The 17967-nt window shown below is 40.2% G+C and overlaps 1 protein-coding gene across 12 annotated transcripts in view; it reads left to right on the top strand.

The window, feature by feature from the left end:
• Nucleotides 1–239: 239 nt before the first annotated feature.
• Nucleotides 240–17967, top strand: part of LOC307036539 (membrane-associated guanylate kinase, WW and PDZ domain-containing protein 1-like) — an 84265-nt gene continuing 66537 nt past the window's right edge. For 6 of the 12 annotated variants that reach the window (XM_079676951.1, XM_079676965.1, XM_079676964.1 and 3 more), the window contains exon 1: nt 249–1013. In XM_079676951.1, coding sequence (XP_079533077.1) covers nt 716–1013 — 298 coding nt within the window. In that variant the 5' untranslated portion in view covers nt 249–715. Of the gene's footprint in view, nt 1014–17967 lie in introns of all 12 variants that reach the window. The other 6 variants (XM_079676950.1, XM_079676960.1, XM_079676959.1 and 3 more) reach the window with 4 other exon arrangements.

Below are 17967 nucleotides of genomic sequence, written 5' to 3'. Positions count from 1 at the left end.
TAAACCTTAACCTGCCTTCAGAGAGAAGCTGGACTCTGTGGTGCAGTTTCATTATTTATGAATAAAGAGACAGACTAAACGCTTGAGGTCCTGGGGGATTAGACGCTGATGGCTGTAATCCGTTTGGAGCGCGTGTGGGGAGTGGGAGGAGCTTTAGGACATGGTAGGTGTAGAATCGAGTAGGATTTTCCCTCGTGGAGTAGCAGCTGGACGCATGCGCCCCCCTCCCTCCTACAGTGTCTCCATCCACAGTGCAGGAGCAGATAATTGTCTCTTTACCTGCTTAAAGGCGCCGCCGGTTGTGTGAACAGCCAACCTGCTCACGGGACAGGGAAATGTTTCTCCTAGAAAGTTTAAAAAAGCTGAAATACACGACAGTGCAGGAGTCAGAAGTAAAGGATTAGAGACGAGAAGAGTCCTTGGATGTAAAGCGGGCAATAAGAGAGAGGATTATAGCGAGGAATCAGAGCGAGTGTTGTTGTCAAAGATGCGGAAACAACAGCAAAAACAATCCGGATTTTGATCCACTTTGGATATTTACACGCGCTGGCAGCAGCATGCCTTGGCTCAGGAGAAGGGTGAAAATGTCCAGATTTGGAGTGACACCCAAACACCCTGAAGTTTTCTGTCTGTTGGGACTATTTATGTGCTATGCATCGGCTGGTTTTTACACCATTCCGCGGAACTAAGGGGTTTGGTTTGGACCTGAGTCATCATGTCAAAAGTAATTCAAAAGAAAAACCACTGGATCACTAAAGTGAATGACTGCCTGGTTATCCGGGGCGCTTGCGGGGAGCTGAATGTGGATCTGTGCGGCGGGGCAGAGCATGGAGAGTTTGCGTACATCGGGCAAGTTAGGGAGGATGCTGTGGTGTACCAGGACGGTAAACTCTGTGAGGGGGAGCTGCTCCTGGAGGTGGAGGGGCTGCCTGTGTCTGGATTACCCCTATATGACATTTTAAATGTGATTAAGTTCTGCAAAGATCCAGTCAGGTTGAAAACTGTGCGTCAAGGTAAGTTAAATGGGAAATAAAGCTGATTAAGTGAACTGTAACTGTCAGCAGTAATGCATGCATGGGAAATGAACACTCATGCACAGAGTCCCATTGGAAGTTGTTTCATACTTCCATATGGCAAAGCAAATAAGCACATAACAAAATGGTGATGCGTGTGAAGTATAGGACAGAGTGCCTCCTGCATGCTTGCTGCTCATCTTCTCTTCCACAGCAGGCAGCCTGGAGTTTTCACCAGGCTTTGACATAAAGCCGGCCTGACAGTCTTCCTGCCCTCATTTTGTCTAACATTGCTAAAGCCACTCTGGGTCAGACCTGCGGGGTCACAGATTAGGCCATTTACAGAGACTGCAAGCTGCAGAGCTTCATCTGCACACCCAACACTAACAGCACACACCTTTTACTGCCAGCTCCTTGACATGTGGGCTTTTGACCTGTCTTTCACAGGCCACAGTCACATGATGTGGCTTGTTGTTTTGTCTGTTGATGGTGACATCCCATCTGAAGCGACATTTAAATAGTGTTCCGTCCCATCCCACTTCACAAAGGCCAAGGTGACATATTCATAAATCTTGTTTTTCTCCAGTCAAAAGTTCAAAACCCAAAGATATTCAGTTTACTATGATGTATGAAAACATGAAGAAGCACATCTTATCCATTTGAGAATCCAGTACTTCAAAATATAGACAAATTATTTGTATGTCAACCAAGGTATTGATGAATCAACTTATTGTTCCGTCTCCACGTCTTCCTGTGAAGTAATGTTGTTTATTAACTCAGTGCTTTGTTTGTGAGAGTGGGACACTACTCATGTGCAGCTGGGGTTATTTCTGGAAGTGCTCTCTGCGTGTTAGATGATGTTGACCCATTGCCCCATGGTCTGCTGCATTTGCATCTGTCTGAGAGACAGCTAGAGGGATACAGCTAGAGGGATGCAGCTTCTGACTCAAACTTTTGTTATACTCTGAATGTTTGTTGTTGTTTGTCCTGTGGGCCAAATCTGGATATTCTGTAATGAGTGAAATTTGAAATATATATTTTTCACGTTTCAAATTGGATTCATTTGTATATTTCACCTGAAGTCTGTCTTTTCCAAACAAACTCGCTTCCTCTCCCCTCACTTACACTCTCACACAATATTTGACAAAGCTCACTATCCTTCGTCTCTTGGGAAATCATTAACTGTGTTATATAACAGCGGTTTAGTTTCAGTGTAGCATCATTGCATTTCTATTGCACTGTATGTCTATTTGTTACTGCACAGTGAATGCTTGACCTCTGGATCTGAAATCTCGACCCCTGTGACAAGAGCTCAGCACTAACGCGGCTTTGTGTTTGTAGAACAGGGGATTGTTTGACATACGATTGGACCACGCTTGCAGCATGGGAGATTTTTAATATCCACAAACAGTTTTCTAATTATTTTAAACTCCTATGGACTACACTTCGTTCTTGTAAATGCTTTAACACCCCTACTGTAGACATCCTGGGCCTTCTTCGTTGGTTGTTCATTAGTTTCTCACATAAGTCAGCAGATTCTCCTAGGCTGTAATTAAAGGAGGGGGATATTCTTCTATATATCTGAGGAGCTCACAGGACCTCCATTGTACCTCACAGTCTGTTGGGCTTCCATGCAGAACTGGCCAGGAATGGATCTGATCTCTCTGCTCTCTTCTTAGGGTCACATTTCAGGAGGCCACAACCCCTCAGTACTGTGGGTGGAAACTTTATCAGTTTGTGCAGGCAGGGATGTTGTCGCTGCAGTATACTACAGCCCCACAGGTGTGTTGCTCCCACTGAGGAATGCAGAAAGAAAAAACACCTGAATAAAGTCTGGGCATTCCTGCGGTCATAAGGTGCAAGATTACATTTCAGTGGTTTTCAGTCTGGGTTTGTATTCAATCCAAGTGTAAATAACCCTTCAACTGGAGGAATGACAAAAATGTGGGAGATCTGGTTATACACTAAGTTTACACAACAAACGATACAGTGTTAAAGTTGGGACCTGCTTTTGATTTGAGTTTAACAGAGATACAATGACTTGTGGATGACTTCCAACTCATTGATTAGTTGATCGACTGAGAGTAGCTTTTCATGGAAAAATGACTGAAAATGACGTTTCCATCCACTCAGATATGAAGATTTACACCTTTTCTCTGTTTTACATAGTATCAAACTAAATATCTCAGGGTTTGGGACCAGCAAAATACAAAATTGAAAGACATACCCTGAGGCTTAGAGAAACTGGGATGGACATTTTTCAATAGTTTACAAAACAATTAATCTAAAATCTAAAAGAAAATACTGAGTAGCTATTTCATGAAAATGTAAGAGTTTGAGCTCAAACTAAATAAGATTATAGCCTAAAGGTTCTGTACAATACATTACAATAATGTAATACTCTCTCTGTTTGTACTGAAGTGCTCCAGCCCAGCTTCAGTTACCTGTCCTCCTGATGTATCGCCTGTTCTTATACACTTTTATTGTCTTGGTTTTACTTGAGAGGAAAAACTAAAACATAACATAGTTAATGTCACTTGCTAACGTTTATTGTCTATAGAATTTCAGCATGCACCTGTCACTTGCATTATCTTTAATACATAATGTCCCTCCCTGTGTTTGAAACTCTCTGGCTTATTCAAGCTGCAATAATACTCACTAAGTACACATGAAATGCAAACACAGTCAACAACCAGGCATCATATTCTCCTTTTTCTTCGTCAATGGGGTGGGTTCACTTAAAAGGAAAATCATTATTTGTATATTGTTTACAGAGGCCTGGTGAATGATGAATACATTTATTTTATGGCGTTTTTTAAGGTTAAAGTACAAAGCGTGAGTACTTACTCACAGATCAATACTTTGACCCACCAGTGTAGCTTTTTTATGTTATCTTCAGTTGAATCTAGCTCAAAGGTGAAACGTTTTGTCTTTTAGCTGTATTTGAATGATCATCTGATAACAGGGGTGTCCCTGCTAAGGTGCAAAGGTTGTGCATCAGGTAAAATAAGGTTATTGACATATGACATTTGTTTGTTGAGCAAATTATAGTATATGCATTTGAAACCAAAATAAGTCAAAAACAGCTGTGAACAACAATGTGTTTTACAACTTGGACATTCTTCTGGGCATTTTAGTTTTTACACCCTAAAACCCCTCCAGCACCTAAACAGTCCGGGGGTTTGCAGCGCTCTGATCATGGGTGAGTTTGGCCGGCTGTCTCTCTGAACTCTAGGACAAATGGCCTCTGGTCGCCTCAGATCTCGCCTCCACTTGAACAAAGCCAGAGAGGATCAGGGCCGCCTGTTGGATGCCAGGGATTCCTGAGAGGTGGGGCCAGGAGTTCACCAGGATAAAACATCTAGACTTTATACTTCAAACTCTCCTTTAGTTCCTGTTTCACGCCTACTCTCAGTTCACTTCTTGCTTTCACTCGTCACCCTGATCATGACTGGGCGGCATGGTGGTATAGTGATTATCTAGTCCATATGTTTAAACATTTAAACCTTCAGCATACTAAGCATTTGTTCTGCTAAAGTATCCTTGAGCAAAACTCAGAGAGCAACTCCAGGGTCACTAATAGCTGACCCTACATATGGCCCAAGTTATTGCATCACAATTTGGTTGTCCTGTCAGCAAAGGAAAGACAGTGAGAGTCAAACCAAAGTATGAATTCTACTCTTTCTTAAATTAAATAGAAACCATCGTCCACAGTTAAGCACATATTAGAAGTTGAGCACATAAAGATGAATAGTTGTTATCAAGCGCTGGAAATACAGCATTTATTATTGATTCATGTGTTTGTGTGAAGAACGGTGCACACAGATCTGATGTTTCCATCCGCTGCTATTTTAAGACTCTTCGGTGGAGTTTGAGTGAAGTTTAAGTCACATGCTTCATGTACATCATGATTTATTTATTAAGTATCTTCCATAGCACATTGTAGCACTTTGTTTTAATCGGCATACCAACCTTTCCACTTAAGGCAAGTGCAAAAACTTATTTGTCATATTTTTTGTTTCAAAAAATTGAAAGTGCACATTAAAACAGAGGTTTTATACAGACTTATTGTTTTTTTCTCCATAATTACAGATAAGGAGAAGGGCTTAGTAGCATCATCTGTTTCTCTTTCATTTGTCCAGATGTGGTGAAAGTGAATAACCCGACTCTGAAAATAAATAAATACACAAATATTTAACTACATCTTACAACTGACTCTGTTATGTAAAGATTGCACTAAGTTGTGTCACTGACATTGTGTCTCGGTGCACGGTTAAGAAGGCTTACACACATCCAGAGGATGTGACAGCTTTGTCGACACAGATCTCTTCTGTAATGTACTTGTCCCTGATGCAAGTCCCTTATATTTTCTTAAGTAGTGAGACTTTGTCAGTCTTGATTTAGTGCAGTCGACTGCATAAGTATATCCCTGAAAGGCTTGTCAATGGTTTGTGACATGAATGCTGCAGCTCTCTCCCTTCCTTGTCTCTGAACGCTATGCTTTCTCCTTTTCCTTCCACGTCCAACATCCATTTATGAGCTGTGTCGTTGTTTGTTTGCCATCAAAAGTATAAGCTCTTTGTTTTGATTAGCATGTTATTATCTTTTTAGAAATGTCAATCTTTTATGGCACAAACAGTTACACAGAAGGGAGATTATCATTGTGATAAACTCTGGTGTAGATGTCTTCAAATGAACTGTTGAAATAGTGCTGTTTGCCTTTGTTGCATTCATTATTTATTTAAATCCACTTTTATTCTTAATGGATTGAATTGCAAGTGGTGCTAACAATGGCAGCATACTAGCGAAGGAGAAGTAACACACACTACCAGACTGTGCCATTTAAGCTTGAAAAAACGGCTGTAATTCAGAGGCTTTGCCTCAGGTGTTGTAAGAATGAGGTTGGAGAGCCGACCAGGTCTACGGGATACAAGGGAAAATGACTGCTGTGGACACAGATCTCCAGCAGGCAGAGGCATTCATTGTAAATAATCATTCCACTCAGTTAACTGTATATAACAACGTTTTATGCTCTTTACTCTTATGAGACTAACAGAATCAAAGACAAAACTCACTCGCTCGAACATAAAAAAACACAATTTATTTGTGTAAGTTAGTGTCAGATTTTAGTTTGATTGCCTATTTTACGTCATACAGTATGTGAAGAAAAAGCTTAAATGTGTTTAATATCCCCAGCTGTAAAGGACTGGTTCAGTCGATAAAGGAGAGTATATCGATGCCTGTGCAGTCGGTCCATCAGAAGGTGAGGTCATTCACTGCATGCCAGTTATATTATGAGTGAAAGCATGGAGAGCCCTCAGGGTTTCTACATTTCAGAGAATGTCTTTTGTGTAGCTTGCCTGCATCGTGTTTCACCTCTAACAGTCATACTTGGATGGATACCATGAGAAGTCATAGAAGCTGTGTGATCAAAGATAGACCTCTTAAAAACACAAAACTCCAGATCTGATTGTTAAGAATAATGAACGTCGAATTCATGGACAATAGGAGCTGGCGTTATGAGACCTGCTCAGGCAGTCTCATCTTTGTTTGGCTTTTTATTGCTTTGTTGTGTTTAAAAACCTGTGACGGATAGAAGTTGCTAAAGTACAAAAAAGAAAAGAAAATATCTTTCTAATATGCCCTCCAGATAATGTTTTGTTTTATTTAACACTTCTCAGCTCTCAGGTAGCACAACCAGCTTAATAAAAAAACAAACAAACAGAAGAATAAAATGATCAAAATGATTATCAATAATTATCGATATAATTATCAATCATTCCAAAGAATATGCTTGACCCGCCAAACTAAGGGACAGGCGTGGGTCAGGTTTAATCAAGAAGAAGAATATATAAACAAAGAAGAAAAAAAGATTTGACTGAAAACCGTATTCTGCAATACTTGTACAAAAAACTATTCTAATTATGCGTTTTTTTATCGGAAGAAGTTGCAATAGTGTTTCTCTTGATCGACTAATCAATAAATCCTCAAATGTTTGTTTGCAGCTCTAAATTGAACTTCTCTCTCTAGATATATTTACTCATTTCTAACACCATACAGTGTTGACAACCAAGGGCAACGATAACAATGCCTTCCAGGATAAATTGTCTAAAAACATGCAGTTATATTGTCATATGTACGGACAACGTGTGTATGAACTTCTTTTTCCCCCAGTCTGTCGTCTCCACTCGGCGAGAGTAGGACGGAATCAGGTGATGCAGAAAGTGATGCAGCTTTAAGAGCCATTGGATTCTCTCTCTCAGTGTATCATACACTGCCTCTCTCCGTTACACTAATATGCACGTGCAGTGACCTAAACACAGTCCTACTAAGTCAGTCACAAACACACACACACACACACACACCCACACACACACACACACACACACACACACACACACACACACACACACACACACACACACACACACACACACACACACACACACACACACACACAAACACACACACACACACACACACACACACACACACACACACACACTGCAAGATAGTCTCATATAGTGGGGATACATTTACATTCAAGCTGTGTTCCTCCTAGATTCCTACACATCTGGAAGGGATTACGCACCATTACAGGCTTTGTTTTATACACATAAATCATAGATCCACTTTTAGTCTAGTGCTTTGGTCTTGTTGTGATTGTTAGGACCAGTAATTACACCTTCCTGGGGAAGCAAATAGCAGGGTGTGAGAAACGTTCTAATTTTCTCAACAGTCCTCTGTCATCATGCTGGATTTCACAAACTGAAGCGGGACTTTAACATTTCTGTAAACCTTGGTGTGTTGTTGAGCCGAGGTGAAAGGTTCGCAGATGATCCTTAGAGGATTTCTCATCCTGCTGATCTCTCTATCCCTCCCTTCCTCCACGTCCGTCAATCTCCAGAGATTCAGGTTGCTCATAAGCTCTTGATAGGGCTGACCCGACCCTGCTCGGTTTAACCGTGTATAAAACTCTGAATGCACTCTAGCCTGATATCCTGACACTAATATTCACATCTGAAATCTGAAAGCTATTGGCTGTATGTATTCGTAAAACATATCAAGATGTATATGTTTTAAGCAAAATAAGTTATACAGAAAAGCTAGATTTAGTTTGAGTAACTCCAGTTTAAGTTATACTCCTGTCCTGTTGTACTTACACCGCAGCTATGACCGCACCGGTAGGATTGTCAGGCTTGTTATGTTTAATGAGTTACAGTGTTGCTGGTCTAATGTGGTGAGAATTTAACTTGCTCAGATTTGCACAGTCCTCCTTCTGTTTCTTTTATTGGACTCCTAATTGGTTACACTTTATTTAACTTAACAGTGAGGAGAAAGATGGAGAGGGGAGGTCTTTTTCTGAAAGTTTTCCATGTGAAATAGTTTTGCTGGAATATCCTCAAAGAGCTCGGCTATCGTGTTTATTTCATTTAACAAAGTCCAGACTAGTTTAAAAACTTGCAGCTTTCTGTCCTGGATAGTGGAGAAGTTGTTGCAGTTGGAGAGTAAAAGAGTAACTCAAATAGGTTTATGATTGAATTTATTTAATCTATGAATCATAAGCAGGAAATATGATTTTATGACATGGTGGTATGGGGCCGCATCTAATGATTATGTTCAGTACTTATTAACCAGCAGAAACGTTTTAGGATTGACCATTGGGTCTTTTAAAAGTAAAACAATTGCGAAAAAAAGTTTTCCCCTGCATTCAATTTGCATCTTAATAGGCTTGATGAATATGTGACCTACAGTCCAAAACACGCATTTATTCAGTTTACTGAGCTAATACACAAAGAAAAGCCGATAATCCTTACATTATAAAAAGAGGAAACTGAGAATGTTACGTTTTCTTGTAAAATAAATAGGGTTGCACCGAATATTCGGCCACCGAAAATTATCGGCCGAAAATTGTTAAAAAGGCCCTTTCGGCTTTCGGCCGAAAAAAATATCACCGAATGTCAGAGAACAGGGTTACGTTGACCATACTCCGCATATTTGTCCGGGTGTTTTGATTTCAAGTGGTGGAGTAATCCCGAAGTGGTGAAAGTCTTTGCAGTTACACCCCCTCGAGAAATGTCAGCTGAACACGTTTTACAAATCGCAATCCGCGCCTCTCTCTCTGATATTTTGAAATATCTCCAAGCGGCAGACATGTTGGCTGTGAGCCAGCCGCGAGCATGGTCGCGCGCCGTGCTTGTCGCCGCGTTTTGATTACGTCATCACAACAACACGTTAGGTTACCAAGCTTATAGGTGTATTTGTTGTTGTTGAAGGCCTGGCTGTTACAGTCTTTATTTACACTATTTTGTTGTAGGCCTACTGGCCTAGATGTTTATGCAGTTTTAAAGCACCTTGGCTTTGTTCTGAATGCACTTTGTTGTAGTTATCCTACAGAGAAAAGAAAATACACTTGACTTGGAATTAATGTACTGTATGCATTCAAAAGTGCTGAATAAATGTTTTATGGACCCATAATAGTGATTATTATTTAAGTTAAGTTTTGCCATAATCATGTCTTTTTCCATAATCAGGTAGCTGAACAACATTGGTAAAAAAAAAAAAATATATATATATTTCTATTAATCATTTTCGGCCTTTCGGCATTCGGTTTTCGGCCAACTGTTTCCTATTTTCGGTATCGGTTTCGGCCAAGAATTACCCATTCGGTGCACCCCTAAAAATAAACCAATAATCTTAAATAGCTGCAAGTTATTCAACTCATCATTTTGACTCTACTGTGTTGACAAAACATTCTATTTAAAGTCTAAAGGTGAAATATGGTCACAGCATGTTGAGTTGATGAATATGTGAGAGTCAGTATTATTGAAAACAGACATTTAGTGACTGTAGCTCTGTAAATTATTCTGGTGGATTTTTCTTATGTTTACCACCATTGTTTCCTCTGAAATTTTTAAAATGGATCAAAGTGAGACGCCCCTCATGCTGTAGTGTTTACCACAGCAAATGTCCAAACCTTCATTAAATGGCGTCATGTGGGATCCCACTATCAGAGCATTGGTTTAGAAGAGAGACACAGACAGCTGGGGATGGTTATTATATTGCAGACATGTGTCAGATGAAGCTGTTGGCAATACAGATGTAACGTCATGCATAGAGCCCTCTAGTGGTAGGTTCATTTATTCTGATGTAGGTTGATGAAAAGGACTGAGTGGGGCCTGTTGTGGCTTGTTCTAGTTTAGTTTAGAAGTTAAAATCAAATTTGTGTTGTTTTAATTGTTTAAAAATGTTGAATTAATGAAATACACAAAACCTACTATTTACATTGTTTCAGGTAAGTGTGTGTGTCTTAAAGTAAATAAGAAACCTAATGATTCAGTGCTAATGGTTAAAGTCAAGAAATGTATTGTTGGATGGGTTATACTCAGGGATGCTTTTATTTTGAAATTGCATAGAAGGAACCTACCCTTGTCGCTAGCTGTTAGTGATGTTTAAGATGTTATGAGAGAAACTTGTATTCATCATTTTGTTTTACATGACAGGGCATGCTTTAATTGGCAGATTGGAGCAGTTTTTAATATAACAATGAAATAATGAATCATCATTTTGTCGAGTAGTTTCATCACTTTATCTGTGCTCAGTTCCAGTTGAGAATAACAGAGATTTAAACTTGACAGAGTGGTTCCACTTAACCCAAACCCGACCACATAAACAGGAGCTGATGTCAGTAAGCAGAACCAACTTTGATCTCAGAGGTTAAGAGGAACCCAACTAGGGTTCCTCTTAACCTCTGAGATCAAAGTTGGTCTCCGATAGAGTTCCCATGATCTTGTTCCCAGAGTTCTCACCCCGGAAAAAGGTGAAAAAGTTCAATCTTGCCAAAGGACTGACGACTCCAAACAGGTGGAGGAGGTTCAAACACCTTCATGAAGTCTCTGTGTCAGCGTGTTCACATAGTGTGGACACTGGGACACACAATATGTTGTGCATTCCCCATCGTATATCTGCTTCTTTTGGCAGGTGGAAGGACGTCCTATCTAAATCAAAGCATCTTTGCAGGAACTGCTTCCCCCATCTGATATTCTCATTACTGTCAAGAAGCTTGAAGACTGTTCTGGTGTCATGGTTGGTTAGTCACAGTAGCAGACAGACCGTAAACATTTGAGCTGATCATTTGTTGTGAAGAAAGCCTTTTTATTATCTTGTTTATGGCCCCGTAGCTTCTTAAAGCTGCATATCAATTCTAGCTACTGCTGTAATATAGTTAACAAAGCTTATATAAAAAATAGCAACTCCTCCACATACTGTAGCTCATGTGTTTAGCTGCTTCACACAGTCTGACTGATGTGTTGCATGTAAACAGCTGTGTGTGCATCTGGAGCTCATCTGCATAATACCCATAAGACATTTCTCTGTTGAATGGCACAGATCAATCCTCAACATTCCTCAGTACTGTGACAGTTTTAGTAAACTCTGTTCTGTGGCATATATCCAAGCTATACAATAAAATCAAATCTCCAAAAGAAACTGTCAAATTGCTTGCGTCACCCAAAAATATCTGACAAATATTCATAAATGAAGAGCTTAGTTCATCTCTAAAATACTTTGATTTTAATTCTACTGTAAGTACACTGTATCACAGAAGAATTGTTATAATGAGCTGTAAAGGTAAAACACATAACACCTCATTTTAATACAGTTGATGTTTCTGATGTCAGTGAATTCATTTTAAACTAACCCATACATTCAGTTGCCTGCTTTTGAAACTGACGCAGGCAGAGTAGGTTCAGTTTAATCAAGACATGAGCCTACATCAGTGTTAGCTGCTTTTGCCATCTTAGTTTATAGAAGAAGCATTGTAGCACAAGCTCATTAGCATGTTTAGCTGATGACATGACATTATTTTTTTAAGTATTTGGTCAAAGTACCAGGTCAGAGTGAGATTGCGTTGACCAGGTGCTGACAGCTACTCATCCTGAGGGGGATGTGTCTGTACCAAATTTCATGGTAATCCACCTGGTACTTGTTCAGATATTTGCTAAGGGCGGTAAAAAGGAAACTCATGGTCGCTGTAGAGGTAAGGTCAGGGATCATCAAAGTCATATCAGGCTTCATCCTCTTGGCACCTTGGCTGTCTGTACCGAATGTCATGCTATTCAATAACTGTGGAAATATTTCAGTGTTAGAACAATGGCTGGAAATAAAAGTTGTTAGCTAAAGATGATGTTAAGACATGAAGTGGCTTTGTTTTGCTTGACCAGATATTCGTTTTACATAAACAAAAAAGGATAAAAGCAGCGAATCTGCAGCTGATTGACCTATCCATTGGAGTAGACTTACAAACTTACAAAGCCCTCCACCATCTGCCCCCCCCCCCCCCCCCCTACCTCACTGACCTCCTCATCCTCTACCAACCACCCCGGTTCCTCAGATCCACCTCAGCCGGTTTGCTTTCCATCCCCAAGGCCAAACTCCGGAGCTTCGGCGATAGAGCCTTCTCTGTGGCAGCCCCGAAGCTCTGGACCTCCCTCCCCCAAGACCTCCATGAGTCTGAGTCCCTCACCCTGTTCCAGTCCCGCCTCAAAACCCACCTCTTCAGCTCTGTATCCATAAGCCCCCCCCCCCCCCCCCCCTCTCAACCAACTTCCTCCTGACTGCTTTTCTGTTTTGTTTTGTTTCTTTGTTTCTTTTTGGTTTTGTTTTGTTTGTCTACCCTCCCTCCCAAATGTAAAGTGTCTTTGGGTTCAAGAAAAGCGCTATAGAAATTAAATGTATTATTATTATTAGACTGATCATGTCAGAAATAATCACAATCCTATTCTCCGACTAGTTTTGAAGCCTTATACTGTAAAGACATGATAGTTTCTTCTCCTCTATCCGCACAGTGTCTGAGCTGAACATGTCTGACTCTCTGGTCAGGACCAAACCTAAACAAATCACATGATGCTTCCTAAAAACAATATTTCCCTTCAGTCTTTTGGCCTGCTTTCACTTACAAACCTACCACAATCTGACACATGTCTCCTCCGATCAAATCACTTGCTGTTTTTCTTCCAGCTGTGGCTCTGAATCACTGTACTTCCAGATTAAATGTAGACTCTTTGAAAAGCAGCGTAATGATGGTAACATCTTTCTTGAGCTGTTGGTGTCTGCTACATTTACTTTGAACATGTAACTTAACTCGCTCTCCGTCTTATCTTGTTCTGAGCTGCTTTTTTTGTTCTGTCTGTCCGAGGGAGGGAGTGACCTTGGGCTTCAGCTGTTTGTCAGAAGTTGGCAGCATCTGGCTGCGTTGAGGGGTGAGGTGTGCACTGAGAAGAGGAATACTTTGTGCTGATTAGGTCAGGCAGGGTGGATAGAGGACAGGACTGGAATTTGGCTTTCACTTCAGTCATTTGTTTAGGGGGAGACAAGTTAACACCCTGAGAAAAGCTAAAGCAAATGTTATGATGATAGTGATAGACAAAGAAAGATTGGAATGATTATTTCCGTATACTGTACGTTGATCATTTAGTCCTCCTTCATACTTTGCTGATACATTTGCAGCCAGTGACCGCTCTGAAAACACTCCATATGTGTTCAAGGTAACTGTGTTTGGAAACTGATTGTGTTTGATGTGTGTTGCCTTACCTCACCAGCGTAATGTTAGTTAGCAGCCAACTCGCGCGTATTTAGTGTCAGAGGCTCGGGGCATGCTTGTTTGAAACCTCAAGGGTTAATCTAGTTCAAACTAGTTTTCCGTTTTAATGAAAGTTTCCAAGGTCTATTCCTGTGTGCACGTTCTCAATTGTCAATTTGTGTACTGCATTAAAACTAGTTTTATGAGGTTGGGTCACCTAACTGAAATAACAATAAGAACATGTTCTCACTTACCTCTGTGTGGCCATGCAGAGGGCTTACTGCTTAGTTGTCTATGAGAGAAGGAAAGAGATTGTATTTGAATATCTGTATTGAGGAATTTTGAGGAGTTTCTGCATTGTGTTTGAGCTGTTTGACTCTGTTCATCCTAGTTCAATTGTTATTATTATTTATCAATATTTTAACAACTTCAATCTTCTGATTATCAATAAATAAACTAAGGGTAAGCTTAGAAATATTATCAGTATGTTTCTTTTACATATAAGAAGAAACCATTCAACACGTGGATTATACCCTCCTGGTTTACACTTTTTTGTTTTACCAGGAAAAGCTTTTTAAAAAGGCACAAGGTCCTTACTATGTTTAGCCTCAATGAATACACATCCTTCCTTTTCTTAGGCCTTGAACACATCACTGGCTTGAATGTGTCTGGGTCAACTTTGGAAATTGTCCATTCCTATTGTCCTCTGGTGCATCTCTTTGTCATGAGCGTGAAGGACGTGGGAAGGAAGGAATTACTCATCGGGTTTTTACCATTTATATGACAATAGCCTTGACTGTAGAAGAGCTACAAAGAGGAAACACTAAATGAGATATTGAATCCATTTAATAACTTGAATGGGACCTGTTGACTTCTGATCTTGTATCAAATCTCTTTCAAATGTGTTTGTGTTTTGTTCTCCTTCCTGATACACAGTTGCCAGCTTTGGGTGACAACAGGCTCTCATTAACAGAGATCTAAGAGGACAGGGATTTGAAACATTAGTTCATATTAAACACAATGAATCACTGCCTCATTAAAACCACAATTAAACCCTGCAGAGGCAGAATTGCATTGAGTGGGAAGCAGTGTTCAATCTTATTTTAATGATATTAACGTATTGATGTTAAGTGTGATTATGTAATCATTTGTGATCCAGAAAAATATTGCTTTTATTGCTTTTTTTCCCCTTAAGATGTATCTGTTTTCTAAGTCTTAAAGGTACAGTTGTGCCACAGGATTATGTCAGAAAGTGTTTTAAGATGGAGGTAGGGAGATAATTGTGTGGGCTTTAAAGCTTTGATTAAAATACTCCAGATATTGCTGTGCCGTCCTCAGACTATTCTCTTTTCTCTCTCCCCACCTTACATTACATCTGGTGCTTATAATGATTTTTATTAAACATTTCTATCCAACAATTGTTTTCTTGATAAAAGCCTAAAGTTATCTGTCAAAAAATTGTGAAATATTTAACAGAGCAAAAATCATCCTTTTTTTAGATGTTTTTTTAAATTAAGACCAACTTTTACACCTGTATCTTGTTGTATTTGAGCATTTATCCAAAATCCAGAGATATTAAGTGTACTTTAAAGTATGACAGAGAAATGCAGCATATCCTTAAGAAGCTTAAATCAGAAAATACCTAAGACAAATAATCAATTACCATAATAAACTGGCTGATGTAGCAGAAAAACAATAACAGTCACGCTGAACTATTGTCTGATCACTTAATGGGTAAAACAGCGTAATGAAGCTCCATCTCTCCGTTTATTTTAAAGGTCTCGCATCCAGTTTATTTCAACCTGTTTCACTCTCTGTCTCCATAACCCTCCATTATCTCCTTACACTTCTTCTCATATGTCTCACAATCATCTCTGTGTTCAGTGCCATTCAGCTGTAAAGGAGACCTTTCAGTCTGAAGGTCAGATATTTGATGGTTTCACAGAGAACAGTTTATGAAGGATGTACAGTGTGTGACCGCAACCTAACAACACATACAGCCACATATTTACATTTCATTTGAAGCAGTTTGACTGAATGCTCGAGCTTGGTCTCTTCGCTGAGCACAATGAGGTGATCTTAGACACTCAACATGGTTTGTGTCACTTCAAATGCCTTACATTCTTTTGAGAAAATGTAACAATCTTCTCAAATTGTAATCTTTGTTGTTAATATTAGTTTTAATGCCTAGCTGATATACAGATAAATCATTGTGGTGTTTAGCTTGCAGTCCTTCCATTTTTGGATAATTATGTATACACCAAAAAAAGGGACCATCTATTTTATTCTCAATCTGGGGGATTCTTGGTAAATGTAATCAATCCTGTTGCAAAAACTAAAGCAACATTGAGGCAGTGTTTGGCACCCTGAGTTTGAGAATTCACAAATGACCTTTACTTTTTGCTGTTCACATACTGTTTGATAGGGTATTCTTTATTATTTGATAAATACTGCTTTTTTTTTTTTCTTGAAACCTAATATTTCTCTTAATTAACCCTTCACTTTTATGGATCCTCGTTTGGATCCTTGTGTATGTGATGTGCCGCTAAAAGTTGTTGATGATGATGATGAGTTTTGAAGAGGCAGGACTGCACCTATCAAGGTTTGCATCATCATAATAACACAGCCGGCTGCTGAGAACCAAGGCCGCGCTTTAATCTTAACTCGGCTGTTGATCCCCAGCTGTCAGTCTGCTGTGTGTTATCTCTGCTCTCAGAAACTTTTGATAGAGACTTAGACGTGTGCCTCGCTGTTAGGGAATCCCTCTTGCATATACCCACCCCCCACCTAATCTGTTTGATTGCAGGTTTCTTGAACTCTACTTCAAAAGCTGTAATGTTCTCTCACTTCTTTAGCATAATAGCTAAATCCTTTAACAAACATGCCTAGCTGGCACTTCTGAAATAGTGCTTCCTTTCAGCACAAGATTCTGGTAGCAGCAACCAATGGATGACTAACTGAGGACATTCACATGATATATTCATTTAATGAACCTCCCTGTGGGGCCTCTTGTCTGTCAGATATTCCTAAACTTAGCCTTGCATATCTCATGGATAGCCCCTTGGTTGGAACGGCTATTTTTGTAAAAGTAGGTCTTTCAAATTATGTTCATTTTTTTTGTACATTTATCACAGCAGAGAAGTCAGATATATAGGTCGCTGGATGTCCTGTCTTTTAGTTTCCTTCAAGTCAACACAACTGGTTTCTTTGTGTGCCACACCAACTGAAAAATAAGGCCCTTCAATTACAACCCTCAAGGTAGAAATTAGTGGTTATTACACTCGCTGCGCAACTCCTTCATGCTGATGTATACAGGCTATAATTCAAGCATAATGTGGTAATTTCTCGTCTTGTGTTTTATCGTTGAGTTTCACCATATTAGCGGGCTGCTGATGACACACTTGTCCCTGTGGTGTGATGCGCTCCAGTCTGTGAGGGAGAGAGGATGAGGACGTGTATCTCATCTCCGACTCATTGCCCGTGGTCATCGGCTCCTGTGAAAGGGGGGACTTTAATCACACAGGGGCCCTTTGTGTGTGACGGTCAGGCAGGCAATGACATTTAACAGAGGCAGTTAGAACTGATGGCGTGCTCACATACCGGCTGAAGCTTGATGCTTTCCATCAGAGACAGAGACGATTCAGTGTTTTTACACGTGTTGCCCACGGGAGCGAAATATACAATGGACACATTAAAATAGCCGCCTTTTGTGCATTATAAAAACATTGCACAAATTAGTGTTTTCCTTTAGTTTAAAAATAAATCCAGGGGACAAAATATAGAGATCCTGCCATCTGGAGTTTGTTGACTTTGGTAGCATTCACAGGAATAGTTCCCATGTTTAGTCTGTGTTTAAATATTTTTGGGAGCAGAATTTACAAGCAGTATCTGTGTTTATCAGGAGTCCACATCATTCAAGATTAACCCTCCTCCCAACCCACTCCCCTCAAGCTTACACTTGTTCTTTTAGTCTTTACAAGTGCACCATCCTTTTTCTCCTCCCTTCCTCCCCTCCATCCTTTGGCCTACTCGGCTATTAACTCAGAGCAGAGGGAGCAGTAGGACTGGGTTCCTCTGGTTATATTTAGCAATGAACAGATGCAGCGCACTGGAGCGGAATTTACCGCCTCTGCTCTCTCCTCAGTGTGTGTGTGTGTGTGTGTGCGCGCGCGTGCGTGCGCGTGCGTGTGCGCGTGCGTGCGTGCGTGCGTGCGTCCGTCTTTCTCTCTGACTCTTCCTTCATACCAGTTCTCCCATCATGCACTGCTGACTCTGACTCAGCAGCACAGCAGTGTAGAACTAGGTCAGAACTGGCCCGGCTGTCTCCTCAAAAACCATCCATACGTTTCTATATGTCCAACAGTAAAAACCAGG

Source organism: Notothenia rossii, assembly GCF_949606895.1.
Source record: "Notothenia rossii genome assembly, chromosome: 4".
Classification (NCBI taxonomy): Eukaryota; Metazoa; Chordata; class Actinopteri; order Perciformes; family Nototheniidae; genus Notothenia; species Notothenia rossii.
The sequence above is the reverse complement of the archived record's forward strand: the minus strand, read 5'-3'. Positions and strand labels throughout refer to the sequence as shown.